This window comes from Ictidomys tridecemlineatus, chromosome 15, assembly GCF_052094955.1.
Source record: "Ictidomys tridecemlineatus isolate mIctTri1 chromosome 15, mIctTri1.hap1, whole genome shotgun sequence".
NCBI classification, from domain to species: Eukaryota; Metazoa; Chordata; class Mammalia; order Rodentia; family Sciuridae; genus Ictidomys; species Ictidomys tridecemlineatus.
In genome coordinates this window covers 22,054,252-22,076,720 of record NC_135491.1, presented here as the reverse complement: position 1 = coordinate 22,076,720, position 22,469 = coordinate 22,054,252, and the positions used below count along the sequence as shown (strand labels likewise).

General features: G+C 32.2%; 1 protein-coding gene and 1 pseudogene across 3 annotated transcripts in view; both read left to right on the top strand.

Annotated features, from left to right (window-relative positions):
* Uri1 (URI1 prefoldin like chaperone) overlaps positions 1 to 22,469 on the top strand; it is a 66,237-nt gene that overhangs the window by 28,969 nt on the left and 14,799 nt on the right. Inside the window, exons 3-4 of one of the 2 annotated variants that reach the window (XM_078032230.1) lie at positions 10,836 to 10,914; positions 11,898 to 12,033. In XM_078032230.1, coding sequence (XP_077888356.1) covers positions 10,836 to 10,914; positions 11,898 to 12,033 — 215 coding nt within the window. The remainder of the gene's footprint in view (positions 1 to 10,835; positions 10,915 to 11,897; positions 12,034 to 22,469) is intronic. The other variant, XM_078032231.1, reaches the window with a different exon arrangement.
* LOC120888060 (small ribosomal subunit protein uS13 pseudogene) lies at positions 1,080 to 10,917 on the top strand (annotated as a pseudogene). The gene is made up of 2 exons (XR_013430824.1): positions 1,080 to 2,564; positions 10,836 to 10,917. The product of XR_013430824.1 is annotated as a small ribosomal subunit protein uS13 pseudogene (transcript).

Sequence of the window (22,469 nt, the reverse complement as noted above, 5' to 3'; positions counted from 1 at the left end):
CACATTTTCTCATTAAAATGTGAGTGTGTATCCCATTGTTTGTTCACTGGTGGTTGATTATTCTGTTTGTGGATTATTTTTAATTTTTAATTCTTTCTCAAAGAACATGGGATTTCAAGTCAATGGGAACTGAACATATGTAAGAAGAAACCATGTATCATTTGTACCCTTTTATATATCTTAAATTTTGAAAGAAATGTATTGCCTAATTAAAATTTTTTTGGTTAAATCTTAATGTATAGTCATTTTTAATGTCTTAAAGATATATATTACATTTGAATTCTCTCATTTATTAACTTTGTAACCTTGGGCATTTATACCAAGTGTTTTATTTTCCTTGTAAAATGATGATACCATGTAACTCACAGGGTTGTAGTGAACATCAAATGAGGTGATATCTAGAAACTACCCAGCCTGGCATTCAAGTATTATTATTATTATTAAAAAAAAATTTTTTTAGTTATACACAATATCTTTATTTTATTTACTTTTATGTGGTGCTGAGGATTGAACTCAGTGCCTGAGATGTGTGAGGCAAGCATTCTGCCACTGAGCCACAACCCCAGCCCTCAGGTATTATTAATAACACATACATAAACAAAAATGCGTATGTTTTGTAAATATTCATGAATATTTTATATTTATGCTTGTTACTTTTTGTCATGGTATGGAATTGACTTTCTGAGCATTATTGTTACAACATTATATGAATATTTTTAAGTAACTTTTTTGTTATGAAAAATTTCAAACAAAAGGTGACAGAGTGATTCTCAACTTCAATAATTGTCAACTCATGTTTTTTTCTGGACTTTCATTTAACATCCTGTCCTATCTAACATCCACTTCCAGTTATTTTGAAATGAATCTAATTAGTATTCTGTTTGGAAATACTTTAGCATTATATTTAAGAGATAAAAATGACTGGGCTGGGGTTGTAGCTCAGAGGTAGAGTACTTGCCTGGCATGTGTGAGGTGCTGGGTTGATTCTCAGTACTGCATATAAATAAATAAAGATCCATCAACAACTAAAAAAATATTAAAAAACTTAAAAAATGATTGTATATTAATGTAAGAGTTAAGCAAATTTAAAAAAATTAGGCAATACTTTTGTATTTCAAAATTTAAACTTCCACAGGAGGCCTACACTCTGCAGCTCTGCTGCTACCGTGTCTCTAGTGATTCCTGAGAAGTTCCAGCACAGTTTGCCAGTACGCAACATAAACATTGATGGGCAGCAGGAAATAGCCTTCTGTCATTAAGGGCGTGGAACGAAGATATGCTCATATGGTGTTGAGGAAAACAGACACTGACCTCACCAAGAGGCTGGAGAATTCATTGTTGGTGAGGTTGAACGTGTGATCACTATTATGTATAATCCATGACAGTACAAAATCCTAGACTGGTTCTTGAACAGACAGAAGGTTGTAAAGAATGGAAAATTCAACCAGGTTCTGGCCAATGGTCTCGATAGTAAGCCCCAGCAGGACTTGGAGCAACTGAGGAAGATTAGGACCCATAGGGGGCTATGCCAATTTTGGGACTTTGTATCCAAGGCCAGCAGACTAACACAACTGGTCACATGGCCGACACCGTAGGTTGTGTCCAAGAAGAAGTGAGTCTGTAGGCCTTTTCTGTTAATAAATAATTATATATCTTTAAAAAAAGGGGGGGTGCTGCGGTTGTGGCTCAGTGGTAGAGAACTTCCTAGCACGTGTGAGGCATTGGGTTCGATCCTCAGCACCACATAAAATAAATAAACAAAATAAAGGTATTAAAAAAAAGGCATAAAAGGGTGCAAATGATATGGTTTCTTTCTACGTTCAGTTCTCATTTTCCTTTTCTGGAAACAACCATTTTTTACAAGTTTATCATGAATCTTTTCAGAAATTGTTTGCATACGGTAGGTATATATGTGTGTGTATTCATCCACATGTTTAGGTTTATTTATTCCCATCCTTTCGGACAAAAATGAAATTGGACTGTGTACTGTTCATTTGATGCTGTATATTGGAGATTGTCCTCAGATAATTAACTTTCTAGTCACATAAAGTTCATTGTGTCATGTGTCAAACTTTTAAGGGTCACCAAATATAATTTGGTAATAATTTTTTTCTTAATAAATAATGGTCATATCATTGTAAGTATATAGTGTCTTTAAAAAAAAAAAAACTTTATTTGTGCCTGATGCTGTGTTGTGCATTGAGCTGGGCTTACCTGTGTTCCTTTTCTGGTAGTGTTGTCTAGGCTCACTTATTTGGCTGTAGCCATTTGGTAGCTGGATCATCAGGGTTGTTAAAAATGGCCTTACTCCCAAGTCTGTGGCTAATGCTGGGTATTAGCTGAGCCTATCTGTCTTTGTGCTGTTTATCCAGCTCACTTTTCATGGTGATCTCAGGACAGCAAGAATGGAAGCTGCAAGACTACATTGTATTGGTCTAAGAGACTTAAAAGCCAGTCCAAACTTGGCACAGTGGGCCCACACATGTAACTCCAGTGACTCAGGAGGCTGAGACAAGAGGATTGCATGTTTCAAGGCCAGCCTCAGCAATTTAGTGAGGCCTTAAGTAAGCTACTTAGTGTGACACTTTCTTAAAAAAAAAAAAAAAAAAGGGTTGGGGATGTAGATCAGTGGTAGAATGCCCCTGGCTTCAATCCCCAGTACAAAACAAAACAAAACACAAAAACCACATACACATACACACGCATGCACACACATGTGCACAATGTGGGAAAATAATCTCCACCTGTCAATAGGAGTAGTAACAAAGAATTTATGGTCACTTTTAATGCACTACAGATGATTTCTTTTGAATATGTCCCACAGGAAAGAAGTCTCTTTACTGTGTGTTGACTTCTGGATATTAAATGAAATAGTGATATTTGGTATTTGATATTTGTGATACTGGGCATATTCAAATCATCTATATTTAGATATTGTTTATAATCATAAGTTGTATGTATGTAAGTTGTAGAACTGTCTTGCTTCCTTTAAATCATCCTAAAATGATTTTAAGTAGTAAAGATATCTATGAAATTACGTGAAACAAACTTAAAATATAGAAAAGTATTTTATTTTTTACAAGTGCTTAATTTTGGAAAGAGTAGCTTTAAATTGAGACATAAAAATTCAGAAACACTTCATGTGAGTTTTTAGAGAGGGATCATAAACCATATACTTGACATTTATTATTTTCTGAAGGAACCTGGACAGAAAATATAATTTTGAGAAGAAGAGTAATAATCAGTTTACTCGAGTTTACAGTCTGTGTCTATAGTGGGAAATATCCAAGAGACACACCTGAATAGTTAGAGTCAAGTGAAGGTCTGAGATTGCTCTTTTTGGAATTCCTTTTTCCTATTTGTTAGCTAGGATGTATACATGTATTTGAGCATGCATGCAAAAGGTGGGGGCGGGGAGAAATATATGTTTGAGGGAAAATGACTCTCAAAAGCACCAAACTCTTACAGTACTATGGTTTATAGTCTATTTCTCATGAATACCTAAAACAGGTATGCATATATAAAATTTACTTTCTTATGTATAATCTGAATAATTGATCTGCATGTTTTTAAAACTTTAAAAAAGTACTTATGATAATGGCTACATTCTTCAGTGTGAGGTAAATTTGAAAATTATGTTTTAGTTTTTGACTACAAAGTTTTTAATTAGTGTTTGGATAAGGCCTTCTGTTTGTACTTTTTTTTCTTCCCCTTCTTTCTGGAGATATCACACACTTTTGTTGTTGTTGTTGGAATTTCTACACTTATTGATGAAAGTCTTAGGGGCAACTGGGAGGATTCATACCCAAATCTCTCTTCTCTGTCATTCTTCAAATTCTTGTATTTTTTTGTTTGTTTAATTGTGTGGGCTTTTAGTACATGGTTTGCAAAGGTATGTTAAAAGTGACAAAAAAATCGAGTTGAATAGTTTTAAGGATGAGTTTTGAAACAAAATCTGAATTAGGTTTTAAGATTTTTATTCTGAGTGGGAAACGAATACATGCTCAATTATAGAAAGATTGAAATAAGAAAAGGAAAAAGGTAAATTTACTCAATTTTGAAGAGAAGCCAGTTCTCTCCCTTTGTTTTTTAATGTTTTATTACCTTTAGCTTGTTAGTTCTTTGTATATATTTGTGTCACTAAGGCCAAACTATAATATTTCCCTCCTTGATTTAAAGACCTAATGATTTTTAACTTAAAATTAGAAGTTATTACTTCTAGGAGTCCCTAAGCCTTTATGTCAGGTTTTTGGAAGCAGCCAAACTAATACTTAATGCATTTCTGAAAATAAAAGGCAAACTTACATATTAATCGGGGAATTCTACCCCCCTCCAAGACTTTAAACTGTTATTAAAAAGCCCTCTAAATTTACAACTTATTAGGTGGAGTATAATCTTTGATGATGATCTATGTCTAGTAACAATGTGCTTTGTTTGGTTCAGTTTCTCATGATCATCTTAAGTCCAGTGAATATTTGATTGAGGCTAAGGATTTGGCTTCTGATACAACTTATGAGTTTTCATTTTTTTCTGAACTTTATTGTCTGAAAACTATACTACCTGCACCTTGAGTTTTTCCCATTCATTTTTGAAAAATAAGAGCAACATGAAATAACGCTTTCAAGCACAAAGGGTGCTGTGTATGGATGAAGGTGTAAATATTGCAAGAATTGCAGTGTTTGAGAGGTGAGTGCTCATGCTTGTTTTGAGATTGAAAAGTCCTAGTTCTAATACTAAAGATGGATGCGAGTGAGTATCAGTGTATGACTTAGAAAAATGTAGGATCTATGCAAAATGAATTGAGTTACTTTTTGCTAATTCATATTGAATTTATGACCAAATTGGTGAGGGTTTTCCCATCATTTTGTTCATTTTTTAAGTCAGTTGAGTTAAAGATAATTTTGAGGATTTTAAATATTTGGTGGCTTCAGAACCAGGATTCCTGTTTTTCACTCTTATAAAACCACTATTAACCTGGAGAATTCTGTAAGAAGCCACTTGTTGAAACTATATGGAACATATGGGTCCTTTTCTCAGTTTCTTGTAGGGTTCTGTGACCAAAATCACAACTCTAAGAAAACACAAAAAGTTTACTTTTTCTACAATATACTTTAGAAATAAAGTATAAAATCTAAATTGAAGTCTCAAAACCTAAGGATTATGGTACGATTTAAGTAAAAACTGGCATGAATAATCAAAGCTTAAGTATGTTATAAACTCATCAGTTTTTCTAAAAGATTTATCCTTTTAATTTATAACAGGAATATTTATCAGTTGTGGAAATAAAAAGGAGATAAAATTATCTGTAAGTTCATGTAAAGTTAACTGAATTAGGCACTTTGGAGTTATTTCTTTCAGAGTTTGACTAATGTGTTTTTATGTAATAGTTAAGCTTTTTTATTTTGAATTCCCATGTCATTTTATTCTAGAGGAAAAGATAAGTTACGAATGAATAAAAAGATGCTATAATAACTGACAGGTCTTAAGTCACATGTTTATAGTTGAAGAGCTCCCTAAAACAAATTCCCCTTACTATGTTTATCCTTTGCACTCTTACTGTTAAAAAGTTTAATTGAAGAAATCAGATGGAATGCTAGCTTCATCTGTTTCTTTGAATAATTTGTTCAGTTGACTTAAAAAATTGTAAGTGTTTTTATTTAGGCCAATCTTTTTATCTATAGGTTATTTCTAATGATATTTTCTAATCTTTTTATCTATAGGTTATTTCTAATATTTTCTTATAACTCATAATTTATAAAGAGCATGATGGATTATTTTATTAGCATCTTCTGATTATATAAGTTCCTTGGTATACTAGAGTTGTAAAAAAGGAATATGCCATCATATTGTTTGGATTTTATATACATTAAAAATTAAGTGTTTGTCCCCTTATTTCATTGATTGAAGTTAAAAAATATTTTGTCATGATCATTTAGAAAGAAGATTATTGCTTTTGATTTCATACAGTAAATACATTTAAATTTTTAATGAGCATTCCTTTCCCCATAAAACTGTAGAAAGTTCGTCTTTCAGGAATGTTTTTATTTTTTAATTTAACTTGAACACTTTCTTTAGATTAAGAAGCTACTTTGAAAAAAAATTATTATTCTTTGCTTTAGTATTGAGAGAATATCTTTCTATATGCAAATAACCCATGGCTGAATTTAATATTCCTTCATTTTCTTAATTTTAAAGGTGAAAACACAGGAATTCTTCAAGCCAGTGGATTGCAAATTAAAAACAAAACAAACAAACAGAAAAAACATGCATGTTATATTTGATCCCTGCAGTACATGGCATAAGGCTTAGTTATAGAGGAGGTATTCAATAGGTGGTGTCAAAAATCTTTGGATTTCATCATTTCTTAAATTAAAAAAAATTAAGTCTTTGTCCCAGATAAACTCAGATAGTAATGGCAATATAAAAGCCTTTCTCTTTGTTTCCCATTTCAGCACTTCTGGTTCTTTATTTATTTAGCATGTTAGGTAAAGGTAGAGAATGATGTGAGACTACTTCTGAGAAGGAAAAAGGGTTTTGATGTTAGATGTTTTAGCAATGTCTTATTGTTTTATCTTCCTTTTTTCGTGATTTAAAGATGGAGACTGGAGTCTATTACTTGTCTAAAATAAGAAATATAGAACTTATTTTTTCCTTTACAAAGATTTTATAAGAGAAGGATTAAAAATATGGAGTTCTTTTCATATTTCTCTGCCCGCTTCTGAATATTATATAAATCTTCACACATACCGAAAGTGAAAAAAAACACAAGCATATAGAAAAGTATGGACATCAGTATATTTCATCTTTAAATACTTGTGCATACACCTCATTTAACTTGCTCTCTCATACTTTTCCCCCAAAATTATGAAAATTAAGTGTTTCACATGCAATCTGTCTCATTCCTAATCCTTTAAGGTTAAGGTTAATTTATAGTCATCGCTACTTCTATTTAAAACAAAAATGCCTCTCAGAGACATGTAGACATGAGTAGCAACATTCAAAGGATACTTTACAAGTTTTTGTATGCCTCATACAGATGTTTTAGTTATTGTTTTCTATAGGGAAAGTTGCATGAGGTTATCTGGTACAACTTAAACTTTATTTATTGAATAAAATTTTAAATTAGGAATTGAAAGCTTATCTTAAACTCTAAGGATCAAATATGGTAAAGTGAAACAAACGGGTCTATACATATAAGTAAGTAGACTTGAGATGGTTATCCTAACTGTAGCTGTGTTTTGTTCCCAATTTGAATTTTTAAAAAAAGTAATTACCTCTTTGACTACATTTTAATATGACCATAATGTCCAAAATTTAATTTTGCTTCCAAGTAATAATGTAGAAAATTTATGTTAAAATTCTGGTACATATAAAGATCTCCTATTTACCCCGTGCAGCACTCAGCATTGGTTCTAAAATAACTTGAATTTCCTGTTGCCTTTGTGATCTTTAATGGGTTTATTTAAGCCCTAAATATTAGAGGAACTATTGGAGAAGACCCTTTGATTAAGCACTTGGTCATGGACATTTTGACAAGTACGATGGCCTTCAGAGAGTTTCCCAGGCCATAATTTATTCCAGAAACACTGCTTGCCTTCTGCTGGTCTCCCTTCAAAAAGGAATTTTCATGGGTTGCATTTTATATTACCTTCCTTTTTTTATTTTTAGAAAATAATTCAAAACTTAGAAATAGCAGCTCCAGTCTTTAACTGTTTTACAATTTGACCACATTTTTATTCTAGGAGGATTATTAATGATGAACTTAAAACTGAATATACTTGATTTGGAATACTGACATTGATCTTTGGTATTACCTTAAGTTAAATCTACTCTTCTCTTAATGTATGAAGGAGATTTTTTTTAAAGTCCATTTTTCTAGTTATATTTGCCTATGTAAGACATATTGAATGTTAACTTTAATACCACTTAATCACAGAAACATTTAGATAGTTGATGTATAATTAACTTATTTACCTCAAATATATAAATTGTTAGTATTCCATAGATTTAATAATGAATGCTTATGTGTAGGCACTGTATCAAATCTGTTCTTTATAGGCATTATCCTATTTATTGCTTACACTAACCCTGTTTTCAAAGCCCCTGAATGGTTACATTTGCTCTACTGTCTTTCAATAAGTCCGACTATCCATTTAAAAGAATTTACTTAGTGGACTCTTAATTTTAGTAGATAATAGTCTTTCCTGTACATTTTAGGGTTGGTGGGTGTTTTTTTTTTTTTTTTGATTCATGGAAAAACATGTAGGAGTTACATCTTTTATATTTAATTATCTGGAACCTATGAGATAGTTATCATTCCAATTTTACCACTGAAGATAATTAAGACTAAGATTAATTTGCATGTGTGTGTTAAGTAGTAGAGCTGGGATTTATTCTGTGGTCTGACTTCAGAGTTATGCTTTTTCTGGTTCATAATTCTGTGCATAAAGGGTTTTCTTTCCATTTTATCCTTATAACATTTTATTTGGAAGGTTAAGTTTTGCCTTAAATATAATAAAAGCCTGTGTGTGTGTGTGTGTGTGTGTGTGTGTGTGTGTGTGTGTGTGTTGTATGCTGGGGATTGAACCCATGGCCTTGTGCAGGCATGGCAAGTACTCTACCAACTGAGCTATATCCCCAACTCATAAAAGGCATTTTATGTTTATTAATAGAAAAGGATTTGTGAGGAAAGTTTATAAAAAGCACTTTTGAATACCAGAAAAGTGAAAAATGTTTGCTTGAAAGAATACAGGTCAGGATAAAGAAAATTTGGTGTATATACACAGTGGATTATTACTCAGCCATAAAGAATGACTTTACGACATTTGCCAGTAAATGATGGATCCGAAGACTGTCATGCTAAGTGAAATAAGCTAGTCCCCCAAAACCAAAGGTCAAATTTTTTCCTCTGAAATATGGAAGCTAATCCACAATAAGGGTGTGGGGTGCAAATAGAAGTTCAGTGGAATAGACAAAGGGAAATGAAGGGTGAAGTAAAGGGGGATGGGAGAAGGAAAGGCAGTGGAATGAAGACATAACTTTTATGCAAATATAAATATACCACAGAAAACCTCACCATTGTGGCTATCCATAAAAAATTAATAAAAAAAATAACTAGGTAAATGACAAGAATCAATAGAGAAAAGGAAGCAGGGGGTAGGGGAAGGGAAGCGAAAGGAGAGGTACTGGGGACTAAATTTGAACAAGATACAGTCCATGTTTTTTTTATTATGTCAAAATGAAGTCTATGTCATGTATATCTAAAAAGAAAACAACAACGAGAATACAGGTCAAAAGACCTAGGTTAGAATCAGTACTCATCTCACTGTTGGGTAGGAGATCTGTTTATCTCCATTTTTCTTCTACTTTTTCTTCTGTAACAGAAAAATGGTAAGTGACATTTACTATAAGAATACTTTCAGGATAAATATCGATATATATGTGAAATTCCTGAGATCTTAGGACTAAATGAGGTAACATATGTGAAATTCCTGAGATCTTAGGACTAAATGAGGTAACTTTTATTAATTATTCTATTATTGCTATAGAGCAGCTAAGGAGTAAACTGAAACCAGTTCCATGATGTTTATAGTGTAGACATTTTGATTATATAGAGTGATTAATTATGGTGCATTTATCCTAATTTGACTATATCTACATGTACATTTAAGTTATTTGCTGAGTTAGTTTTTGCAACGTTTTAGAATTGATAATACCCTTTTGCTTACAAAAAAGTTAGTGCCCTGGTTTTGCTTGCAGCCTACATCCTAACAGGGAACCCTTAGGAAACCAAATCTCCAGAGGTAGTTTGAAAATGGGCATCTCAGCATAGGCTAGTGCTTGGTATTCCATGTCTAAGAACTGGGTAGAGCCCACAGCATGAAAATGTGACCCTGATAGAATTATATTTTTTGATTCTTTGAAATTATTGTATTTGGTAGCTCTGTCCCTCTCACCCCTACCCCTGTATTAGAGATGTACACGCTGACATGCTAAGCAAGCCCTCTACTACTGAGCTACATCCAAACCTTTTTTTTTTTTTTTAATTTTGACAGAGTCTTACTAAATTGCCTAGGATGACCTCAAACTTGTGATCCTCATGCTTCAGCCTCCCAAGTAGCATGCGTAGATCACCATGCCCGGCTGGTATTTCTGCTTTGATAAAACATGAAACAGACTGCAAAGCCAAATTGAAAAGCTTTTTGTATTACCTTTGCCTAATTTCTTCTGCCCCTTGGTTGATTTTTCTCTTACCTTAATCACATTAGTATGAGTAATTGAAGAGTTGACGACACCACATTTTTCAGCCTAAAGTTTAGGACCAAGCATCTGATCAAATTTGAGTTCATGATTTCCATTTCTCAGTGTTTATTCACTCAAAAGCTTTATTAAATTTCTTTCTTCCCTTTGAGCCCCTGTTTTCTTCCAAACATGAAGCCCACCTCTTCACCTTATTTCTACATTTTATTTAGTCAGAGTGGACTTCTACATTAGGAAACACTAATTGTAAAGATGTGAGTATTCTACTTCTAAAAGCCAAAATTCCTGGAGAATCTTAATTCTTTAATAAATATATGGTGGGATAATGCTATTCCTAAACTTCGTAGAAAAAAACTTCTAAAAATTAAAAAAAATGTTTACTCTGTAAATGGCTAAAATTAGGTGTTTTAAAAAATTTTTTAAAATTTATTTTCTAATCAGTTATACATGACAGATGATTCATTGTACACAAATAGAGTAAGATTAGGTTTTTAATTAGTTTGTCTTATGATACATAGAGTGGAAAAATTGTTAATCTGTTCATTCATTTAGTATTTGGTCTTTTTTGTCAACAGGAAGAAGGTAGATAATGACTATAATGCCCTTCAAGAAAGACTCAGTACTTTACCTGATAAGTTGTCTTATAATATCATGGTATGTTTAGTGTGTTTCTTTTAAAGCAATACATTGTTTCTTGTAAACATTAATTGTGTAAAATATGATTTTTTTTTTTTGCTGTATGTGTACAAATTGACAAATTGATGGACTGTATCAGAGGTAACTACCATTGCAAGGAAGGTTTTGTTATACTTTATAACATTACAGTAATTGTAGTAATAGTTGGTAAATTTTTTCGTGTGTGTGTGTGTGTATGTATTTCATTATAGTGACATAAATATTAGCACAGAATTTGACATTTATTGTGCAAACTTACTACATAAAAAACTGGAATTACAACAGTAATATCACATAGGCTGTAATATTTTGTAATTCATAGAATTAAATGTTAGAACATTGATTTTTTCCATTAAAAAAAGGTGCTGATAATTTTTGTTTTAATGATCCTAATAGTGATATAGTGACCTGTTGAGAGCCCTGGATTAGAACCTTTTACCATATGAGTACTCTGTTTCTTGAAGGTTTTTTGTTATACTAGCCCCAATATTTTGTAATATAGCTAGGAAGATTCATTAAAGCTATTTTCCTCCTTGCTTTGCAAAAATGACTTTATTGGAAATAATTTTCAGGTTTTTTTAAACCAAGAATATTCTTCATTGATAATATTTCGTTACTCTTAGTAATTTCATGTAGATTTAAGAATTAATGAAAAGTATAAATGCTCAGAGGCCACACTTTCTCTAAGCGCAATGTTTAAAGAGTGATGTGCAAACATGGTATGGATTTATATTCCTGTTTTAACATTGATTATTAGCTTAAAGTAATTTTCTATAGATTTTCCTGGTGAAGTTTTAATATAAAATGTTAAATTTCTGTGAAGTTGGCATTTTATTTCTCCCAGTGTATAGTTAAAAAGAGAGTTCAGTAATACTGAGGACTCTTAATGCTAAGTGTTTCATAAAGTGTATGTTTTAGTGCTTTAATTCTTTTGCCTTTTTCTTTTCTTTTTTAAACAATAGGTACCATTTGGCCCCTTTGCCTTCATGCCAGGAAAACTTGTTCATACTAATGAAGTCACTGTTTTACTTGGGGACAACTGGTTTGCAAAATGCTCAGCAAAGCAGGCTGTAGGTTTAGTTGAACACCGGAAAGAACGTAGGTACCACTTATAAATGTTGTTTCTTTGTTGTATATGTATTGGTTCACAAATTGCAAAGCTGATGGATTGTGGCCACAAATACCTTCCATGACTTAGTAGTCTAGGCTTTTTGTGATTTTTGTTGACTTGCAGGTAGTTTGAGTTGAACCAACATTTGAGAATGAGCTGGAGAATGGAACAGTCTGGGTTGGAAATATCACCCACAATGGCATGTTTTCAGAAATTACTAAGTATAAAAGTCAGTACAGATGGTTTTGTAGACATAAGTTGGGAAAGCATAAGAATTGGGAGAATTTTGTTCTTTATAATTGGTTTGTTTTAGTTGATTTCATAGATTTACTTCTGCTTTTAATTCTTGGTACCTAGAAGTAATTTACTTTTTGCTTAGTGAACTAAGAGAAAGTCTATTTACACAAGTTGACAATTCTTTAAAGATGCTTTTTGTTTTGGAAGAAATCATATTTTCATCTTATAGAAAAGACTAGGTGTGGAAAAGAACTATCACCTAATCCTTTACCCTTTTCAAGTGGCTTGAGTTCCTTGCCTCATTTTATAAAGGTAGCCTTAGGTTTGTTTATCTACAATAGTATTTGTTGAGGTATAAATACCTATGCGCTATTTTGTAATTAGATGAGTTAGCTTGGATCTAGCTTCATTGTATTTTAAAATTAGGTTTATTTAATTTCTAGTCTGTGTTCTTATTTCTAAAATAACATATTTAAATTGATGGTGTGGTTTTACCCCTACCTGCTTTTCAACCTTCTAGTTAAATGTATGTTTGAAAATAAATTTTTGTGAGGATCCTTCTGTATAAATGAGGTCATACTGGATAAAAAAACAGCTGAGTTTTCTAAAGCTGAAATTATTTCACTTATACATGGATGGGTACTAGTTAGAGAACTCATTTAGTCTGTGAAATTTTGTGAACTATATTTAGAGACTCTAATTGCAAATCAACTCCTATAAGTTTGATATATATTTTGATCTTTTGTGACACTAATCAGAATCTCATTGTTAGGCCTATATATAATTTCTGTCAATGATAAATCTTTTGGCTTTACTACATTAAAATAAGTCATGTATATTAGAAGAAAGATAGTGGGCATAATTCTTTCTTAGAGACCTTTCTTAATAGACAAGGCTTTATTTAGTAGAACAGTTCTGTTGATAGGAAATCTGTTCATAACCTATTAAAGTTTGTTCACTTTGATTTTCAAATTTTAGTGAAGAAACTTTTAGAATAATATACAACTTAAAACATGAATAATGGAAGACTTTTAATACAATAGAATAGAGCTCTTGAGTAGAGAAACATTTTTAGTAAATCACTTTCCAATAGTTAAATGTGGTTTTGGGAATTAACCAAACATGATGACTTTTTATCAATAGCCATCTAAAATAATTTTTAGAACACATATTTATATGCCTTAGAATTAATTTGACAAATAAATTCTAAGTTGTTTTAGTCACACATTTTTATGTAATTTTATAATAACAAGAAAATATTATTAAAAGTATGCTTTTGTACTTTATATTTATTAAGAAAAGGTATATAGTTTCCATACCCATGAGGGTATAGTCCAAGACTCCCAGTAGAAGCCTGAAACCATGGAATCTTATAATTTAGTGCCTTTTCTGACTTAACTAAACACTTTTCATGCACTGTGATTGTAACTTTTGTGATTTGAACATGGATTTCTTTTCTCCACAATTTTACGAATTAGATGTTGGGAACCAAAGCACACTTTATTTTTTTCCCTCTTATTTAAGTTGAGAACTTTCACCTTTATTTTTAAAGGAAGTGTATGATGTTTCCGTTGGCATTTCCAAATTGCCAGCATTACTACACTTCTGTTTTAGGGCCAGTATTAGGTAAAATAAGGGTTACTTGAACACAAGTACTGCAGCCATACTCTGACATTTGATCTGATAACCAACCAGGCTGTTAACTGATAAATGAATGGGTAAGATTATGTGGTCTGAATATGCTAGACAAAGGGGTGATTCATTTCCTGGGTGACATGGGCTCTCAAAACACCACACAAATTCAGATTTTTAAGAGAAAGAAGGCAAGTTCAGCGTCCCTACTCTTTGTGTTTATATCTTATATTTTGCCATTTAATAATATAACCATTTTTTAAAAAAGTTTTAAAACAGTTTTTAAAGTCTCATATGATGAAATTGATCTCTATTATGTTCTGTGAGTTATGACACATACTGATTTGTTTAACTATCACCACAATCAGATACAGATCAGGCTATACCAGTTAGAACATCAGATCACACCAGAAATTCCCTCATGTTGCCCATCTGTGATTATACCCTACTTCCATTTCTAAGGCTTAACAACCACAGGTTTGTTCCATCTATTGTTGTTAATGGATTCAAAAGTCTCTTTGGAGAATGAATTCTTTCACTTAGTAATGCCTCACCCAAATTGCTCTGTGTATCAAAAGTTCGTTCCTTTTAATTTTTTTTTTTTAGTTGTAGTTGGACACAATACTTTTATTTTATTTATTTATTTATTTATGGGGTGCTAAGGATCGAACCCAGTGCCTTACATGTACTACCACTGAGCCACAACCCCAGCTCAAAAGTTCATTCCTTTTTATTGTGGAGTAGTGTCCCATTATATGAATATACATTACATGCACGTGTCACACAGGTTTTCTGTTCACCTGTTAAAGGACATTTGGATTGCTTCAATTTTGGGACAGTTATGAGTAGAGCTGCTGTCATCATGTATAAGCTTTTGTGTGAACATCAATTTTCATTGTTGATGGTAAATACTGTGAATGGGATTGCTAAATCATAAAGTAAATATATGTTTAGTTTTTAAGAAATCTACCAAACTATTTTCCAAAGTGGCTGTGTGATTTTTACATCTCCATAGTAATGTATGAGAATTCTAGTAGGTTTACATCCTTACTGGTACTTGTTATTGTCCATTTAAAAAATCTTAGCCATTTGAATAGTGCATAATAGTTTTTAATTTGCATTTCCCTAATAATGTTGAGCATTGAATCACACACTTACATGCTGTATGTGTATCCTCTGTTCATGTCTTTTGCAGTTTTCAAGATTGGGCTATGGTTTCTTACTGTTAGTTTTTAGAATTCTTTATATATTCTGGATATAAGTCCTTTGTTGAATATATGATTTGCAAATTTTTTTTTCCATGCTGTATCTTTTCATTTTCTTTCTTGAGCATAAGTTTTTAATTTTGAAGTTTCAGTTTATTACTTTTTTCTTTTATGAATCATGTATTTGGTGGCATATCTAAGAACTCTTTGCTAAAGGTAGTTAGTTTCTCCCATATTTTATGTTAATTTTTGTATGAGGTATGAGGTTTAAGTCAAGATTCATTTTTCATGCATGTGAATGCCCACAACACTGTTGAAAATACTATCTTTTTTTCCATTGAATTGACTTTGCACCTTTATTAAAAATGAATTGGTAATCAAAACCACATGAGATACCCCACTGCGATGGTTGGAATAGAAAAGACAAATGAAATGCCATATATCCATAAATAGAATCTTACCAGTTTAATAAAAAAAAAAGTGCCTTGGGGGTGAGGTGGGGTATTATAGCTCAGTTGTTAGAAGTTTGCCTCCAATGCACAAGGCCCTGGGTTGGATCTTCAGCACCACAAAATAAAAATTTAAAAAAGTGCCATTAAAAACATTATGGTAAATAAAAGAAGCCCATTAAAAAGTTCATGTATATTATTCCATTTGCATGAGATGTTTAGAATAGGCAAATTTATAAAATACAAGATAGATTCGTGGTTGCTTAGGAATTGTGGAGAAGAATGGAGACTGCTAATGGGAATGGAGATTTTTAAGGTATAATGAAAATGTAAATATAGATGTGGGGTGATAGTTGCACAACCCTATATATATACTAAGAACTGTTGAATTTAACATTTTAAATAGGTGAATTGTATGATATGTGAATTATATCTGACTAAAATTGTTAACAAGTAAACGAATTGATTATGTTTGTATGGTTTGATTTGTATACCATTTATTTTGTTTCTTTGATCTATGTGTCTGTCCCTTTGCTAATACCACCTTGTTTAGATTATAGTAGCTTTATAATGTTTCTTAAATTTGGGTAATATGAGTCCTATAATTTATTTTTTTCAAAGTTTGTTTTGGCTATTCTAACATGTTTATATCCATGAAAAAATTATGGTGGATTTTGATTGGAATTGTGCTAAATATATACATTAATAAGTTGAGGGAGAATTAGCATCTTAACTGTATTTGTCTTTCAATCTGTACATGCAGTATAACTTTGTATTTAGGACTTCTTTTTTTTTTTAAGATTATTTTTAGTTTTCAGTGGACATTTATTTATTTATTTACGTGTAGTGCTGAGAATTGAATTGCCTCATACCTGCCAGGCAAACTCTACCACTGAGCCACAACCCCAGCCCATTCTTTTGATTTTTTAAAGTGCAGACATATTTACACTTTTTATTATGTTTATTTAAAATTAACCTGTATCTGGCACCCTTGCCAAACTCATTTGTTCTGTACCCCTTTGAGGGATAGATTCTGTTGGGTTTTCTATATAGTCAAAAATGATTTTATAAATAGTGACCACTTTATTATTCTTTTTCAATATGTATGTCTTTATTTCTCTTTCTTGCCTTACTGTGCTAGATAGACTTGTAATACAGTATTGAGTAGGAATAGTAAAAGTGGGCATCCTTGCCTTGTGATTGATCTTCTAGAGAAATCATTTTGTTTTTTACTATTAAATGTGGTGGTAATTCTAGTTTTTTAAAATGATTTCCCTCTACCAAATATAGGACATTTCTAATTTGTAAACTTTTTTTTTAATCAGGAATACTGAATATTATTAACAGATTTTTCTGCATCTATTGATATGATCTTATAGTTTTTCTTTAGTCTGTTAATGTGGTGAATTATAGTCAATGATTTTCCCTCTCTGGGTGACCCACACTTGGTCATGGTATGATTTTCATATATGGTTGGATTTGATTTGATAGTAATTTGTTTAACTCATAAAATGAGTTAAATTTTCTGGAAGATATAGAATAGAGTTTGTATTACTTCTTTAAATGTTTGGTAGAATTAACCAATAAAATCATCTGGACCAGAAGATTTCTTTTTTTTCAAAAGACTTTAACAACAAATTCAAAATCTTTACCAAGAACAGTTTTCAAATGGTCAGGTGTCCATTTCATCCTCACAGGGGACATTTAGCATTATATTGAGAGACTTTTCATAATATCTGGGATGGTAAGTGTTTTTAGTATCTAGTGGATAAAAGGCAGCAATGTTGCTAAACATCCTAGTGTACAGGACAGCCCCCCATAATAGAGAATTATCTATCCCCAAAGCTTCAATACTGGTAGGGTTGCGAAGTCTTAGTCTAGAAGTTTATTGATCTTGCTGATCTTTTAATACTCAACTGTAGTTTTACTGATTATGTCTTTTCTTCCTTCTACTTGTTCTGGGTTTACTTTATGCGTTTTTTTTTTTTTTTGTAGTTTCTAGTATCAGTATTTTAGTGCTATAAACTTTACTCTAAAGCATTGCTTAATCAGTATGCACACCATTTTGGTAATGTTGTATTATCATTTTCAGCTTAATATATATTTTTTAAAATATTTATTTTTCAATTGTAGTTGGACACAACACCTTTATTTATTTATTTATTTATTTATTTTTGGTGCTGAGGATCGAACCCAGGGCCTCGAATATTCTAGGTGAGCACTCTACTGCTGAGCCACAATCCTAGCCCCGGTTTAATATATTTTACCAATGTCCTGTGAGACTTTTTTGTTGTCATTAATTATTTAGAATTAAGGTGATCAAACAATTCTAAATAATTAATCAGCCACATCTGGCTCTTACCTGGGTGTTTTTAAACTTTTGATTGTTGGTGTGTGTGTGTGTGCGCGCGCGCGCACACACACAAACACACAAATGCAAGCTTTTTTTTTTTTTGGTGTGTGAGGGGAGAGAACATTTAATGGGCTGTGAGAAAAAAATGTAATAGAGACTATATATGGCCTATAAAACCTAAAATAGTTACTTTCTGTTTATGGAATAAGTTTACCATCCTTAGTTAAGATAATATTGTTTAATTTCTAAGTGTTTACAGATTTTTTTGCTACTAATTTTTAGTTTAATTGATTTTGGTCAAGGAACATAACGTGTGCTTTCAGTTCTTTAAAAATATATTTAAATTTATGATCCAGGATATGGTCCATCTTGCCATGTGAACCACTTGAGAGGAATGTGTATTTTGCTGTTACTGAGTAGAACTTTCTATAAATGTTATATATATCCATTTGGTTGATGGTGGTGTTCAGTTCTTCTGTATCCTTATAGATTCCTGTTTACTTGCCTGATAATATTGAGAAAAGAGTGAAATCTCCAGATATGATTGTAATTATGGTCATTTTCCCCTTCTTTCCTATCAGTTTTTACTTCATGTGTTGTAAATCTTTTAATGTCAAGTACATATATGTGTATGCATGGTGTGTATATTTTTCCATCCCTTTTACTTTTTTGCTGAGTATATAATAATTAAATTAATATTTTTATAGTATAGAAAAACTTCCTTTTTAATCCATTCTGATAATTTCTTTCAATTGGTGTTTTGACCATTTATATTTAGTGTAGTCTTCAGTGTTTAGACTTAGGTTTAGCATTTTTTTCTTTTTTCTTGTGTGTTTGTTCTTTGTTTCCTCCTGTTCTGCCATCTTTTAATATTTCATTGTTGTGTTGCCAAAACAAGAACTTTTAAAGCTGTTTTTAATGTTAAATTAGGTATTAATATGTTTTGGATATATATATATATATTTAGTGGAAAGGGGAACATAAAAGGATAAGAATCATGAATTAGGGTAATGACTATAGGCTTAGAGAAGAGAAGATCAGAGCCTGATAGGACTTGATAGCTGATTTGATGTCAAGGTTGAGAGGAATGAATGGTAATTAAAGCAAAGTTGATAAAACAATCAAGGAAGTTTGTAGATCACTACATACTGTTTTCCTTCTACTAGAAAAGTCAGATGCACATTTGCATACTGAATGTCCTGAGAAGTGCAATAATAATAATAATAATAATAATAATAATAATAATAATAATAAATATGCCATTTGGGCATGATGGTGCATCCCTATAATTCCAGTGAATTTCAAGGCTAAGTCAGGAGGGTCACAAGTTCTAGACCAGCTTGGGCAACTTAGTAAGACCTTGTCTCAAAAACAAAAATAAAACCAAAAACAAATGGGGGCATAGTTTGGGGATGTAGCTCTGGGGTAAAGAGCCCCTGGATTCTATCCCAGTATGTCCCCCCCCAAAAAAAAATCATAATATTAACATTTTTTAATATTATGATTCCCAAACTATTTGATTTATCTCACAGAGTATTCTAAGGAAAATTCTACCATAGTGGTATATTTTTTAAAAGAAATTCAAAAGAAAGTGAGTGATAAGAGCTTTTAGGCACCAAATTACCCTCCCACCCTCTTGAGAAGAGTGATGTGGAAGAAAGATTATTTATGAGAACATTTACAAATGGCTGCCCCGTCTCCATACTGGGGATTGAATCAAGGGACACCTTACCACTGTGTCAACCCCATCCTTTAATTTTTTTTTAATTGTTGATGGTCCTTTATTTTTTATTTATTCATTTATGTGTGGTGCTGAGAATCAGTGCCTCAGGAATGCTAGACAAGTGCTCTACCACTGAGCTACAACCCCAGCCCAGCCTTTTTTACTTTTGAGGCAGGGTCTTGTTAAATTGTTTAGGGCCTTCCTATGTTGCTGAGGCTGGCCTCGAATTTGCAAAATTTATAGGCTATTTACTGAAAAGTAGATGTCATTCCTTCACAATGTTTAGTAACATTCAGCTAGCCTCCTTGGAGGTATCACTGTTACCAATATCTTACTAGTCAGTCTAGGTCTTCTGTGCGTTCACAACTGTAGATTTATGCATTACTGCCCATCTACATCTACTCAAATGGTGGTACTCTTTTTTTTTTCTCTTGTTGTCTCGTTTTTAGTGCATAGCATTATATTATATTATATTGTACCATATTTTACTTAGTCAGTCCCTTACTGTGATAGGCTTTTGGATTGTTCTCAGGTTTTTTAATAGTTAAAAGCAGTGATGCAGTGAATACCCTGAGTGTGTGATTATGTGTACATGTAAATCTGTATATATCATTTTATACTTGTTTATTTGTATCTGTAGGATAACCAGTTAGGATTGAATTGTTACCATGAGAAAGAAGTGTGTTTTTAGCATGGGCAGTACAAATCTGAACAGAGTGACTATTTTTGCCAACCTAGTTCTGTCAAATATTTTGAAATTGATACCCTATTATAATAGCCCAGTAACTAACCTTATTTCCTTCTTCCTTCCCTTCCTATGTAGTAAAACATACACAACATACATTTAAACCATTTTTAAGTATACAATTCAGTGGCATTAAGTACATTAACATTGTTGGTCAGCCATAAAAACTATCTTTCTCTAAAACTCTTTCATTATTTCACATTAAAACTCCGCATCCATTAAATAACTCCCATTTCCCTTCCCCCCCAGCTTCTAATAACCACCTTTCTATTTTATGAATTTGAGTGTTCTAAGATACCTCATATAATAATTGTTCTTTTAAGTCTGGAGTATTTTCCCTTAGCAGATTTTCAAGGTTCATTCATATTTAACGTTGAATAATATTTTTGTGAATGTATATACCACATATTGCTTATCCATTTGTACATTGATGGACACATTTTGTTTCTACTTTTGGTTATTGTGAATAATGCTACTATGAATATGGGTACCCAGATATCTATTAAATTCCCCTTATGTGTGATGACAACTGGATTTTTCCATGTCTGACTCTTAGCATATTGAGGATTTCCTCTCTGTTGATTTTCTGTTACTGTGACAAAAAAATTAAACTTATAAAGGTAGTTGCTTGGCCCTATCCTCTTGGGTCTGTAGTGAGGAAGAACAATCATGGTGGAGCAAAGCTGCTGATCTCATGGTGGTTGGGAAACAAAAAGAAGAGAAGGAGTCTGGGATTATAGCTCAATGGTGGAACACTTGTCTGGCATGTCTCGTGAGGCACTGGGTTTGATTCTAAGTGCCGCAAAAATAAATAAAGATCCACCAACAACTAAAAAATATTAAAAAAAAAAAGAGGAAATGGCAGGGAATGCCTTCAAGGGCATATTCCCAGTGATGTAACTTACTTCCAGTGGGTTTCACCTTCTAATGTTTCCAACTCAATAATGTCACAGGCTGGTGACCTAGTCTTTAACACCTAAGACTTTGGAGGACATTTTAGGTCCAAACATCAATACTGGTTTGAGATCTTTATTTTTTGGGTACTGGGAATTGAATCCAGTGTTAATTAACCACTGAGCCACATCCCCAGCCCTGTTTTGTATTTTATTTAGAGACAGGGTCTCACTGAGTTGCTTGGTGCCTCCCTAGCCACTGGGATTACAGACATGTGCCACTATGCCCAGTGGGATCTTTATTTTTTAATGTAGGCATTTATATTTATAAATGTCACTGTTACCATCTATTTATTTCGTTCTGTATGTTTTGATATGTTGGGTTTTTATTTATATTTTAATCTAAAGGAATTTTTTAATACCTTTGAAATTTCTTCCTTGATGCATTGATTTTTATTGGTTAAGTTTCCATGTATTTGTGAATTTTTTAGTTTTCCTCCTGATAATGATTTTTAGTTTCAGAAATTTCTTTTTTGTTCTTTGAATGTTCCTTTGTTATAACATAGTGTTCTTGTTTTATGGATGCAGTGTTATTCGGTGTTTGTTTTTTCTATCAAGGTTTTCTTTATGCATTTCCCATGTACCTCTTTTCTCCTTTCTCTCCCCTGCCATACCTGTCCCTCTGGTATTAATGTTGAATTTTTTTTTTTTCAAATATCTGGTGAGTCTTGCTAATCAAATTAATCAAGGTTAAATTCTGTGTTCATAAGCAAGGCTTTTGACTGATCTGCTTTAGAGATTTAACTGGCAAGCTGATTGTTCTTTTGAGCAGTCTTCAAATATCAGCACCTTTGGGGTTAATCATCATCCTATAAGAGAATCTTCTAATCTCTTATTCTAGGAACAGGCTAGGAGTCTTAAATTAGATTATGTTACCTAGAATTAGTTCCCTTGTTTTTGCTAAGACATTTCCTATTCACCCCCTGCTTCAAATTACTTGGTGTTTCAAATGTTCTCATGCTTCCCTTACTATTCTGCAAACCACCCTAGGTTGTAAATCTTCTGTAGGCAAAAAAGAGGAACTCATCTGGCTGTGCTTTATAAGGTTTGGGTTTTGGATTTTTTTTTTTTTTAAGTTTACTTTCTCTCAGAAATATTTCCAAGTGAGTATCCTTTTCCAGGTTCT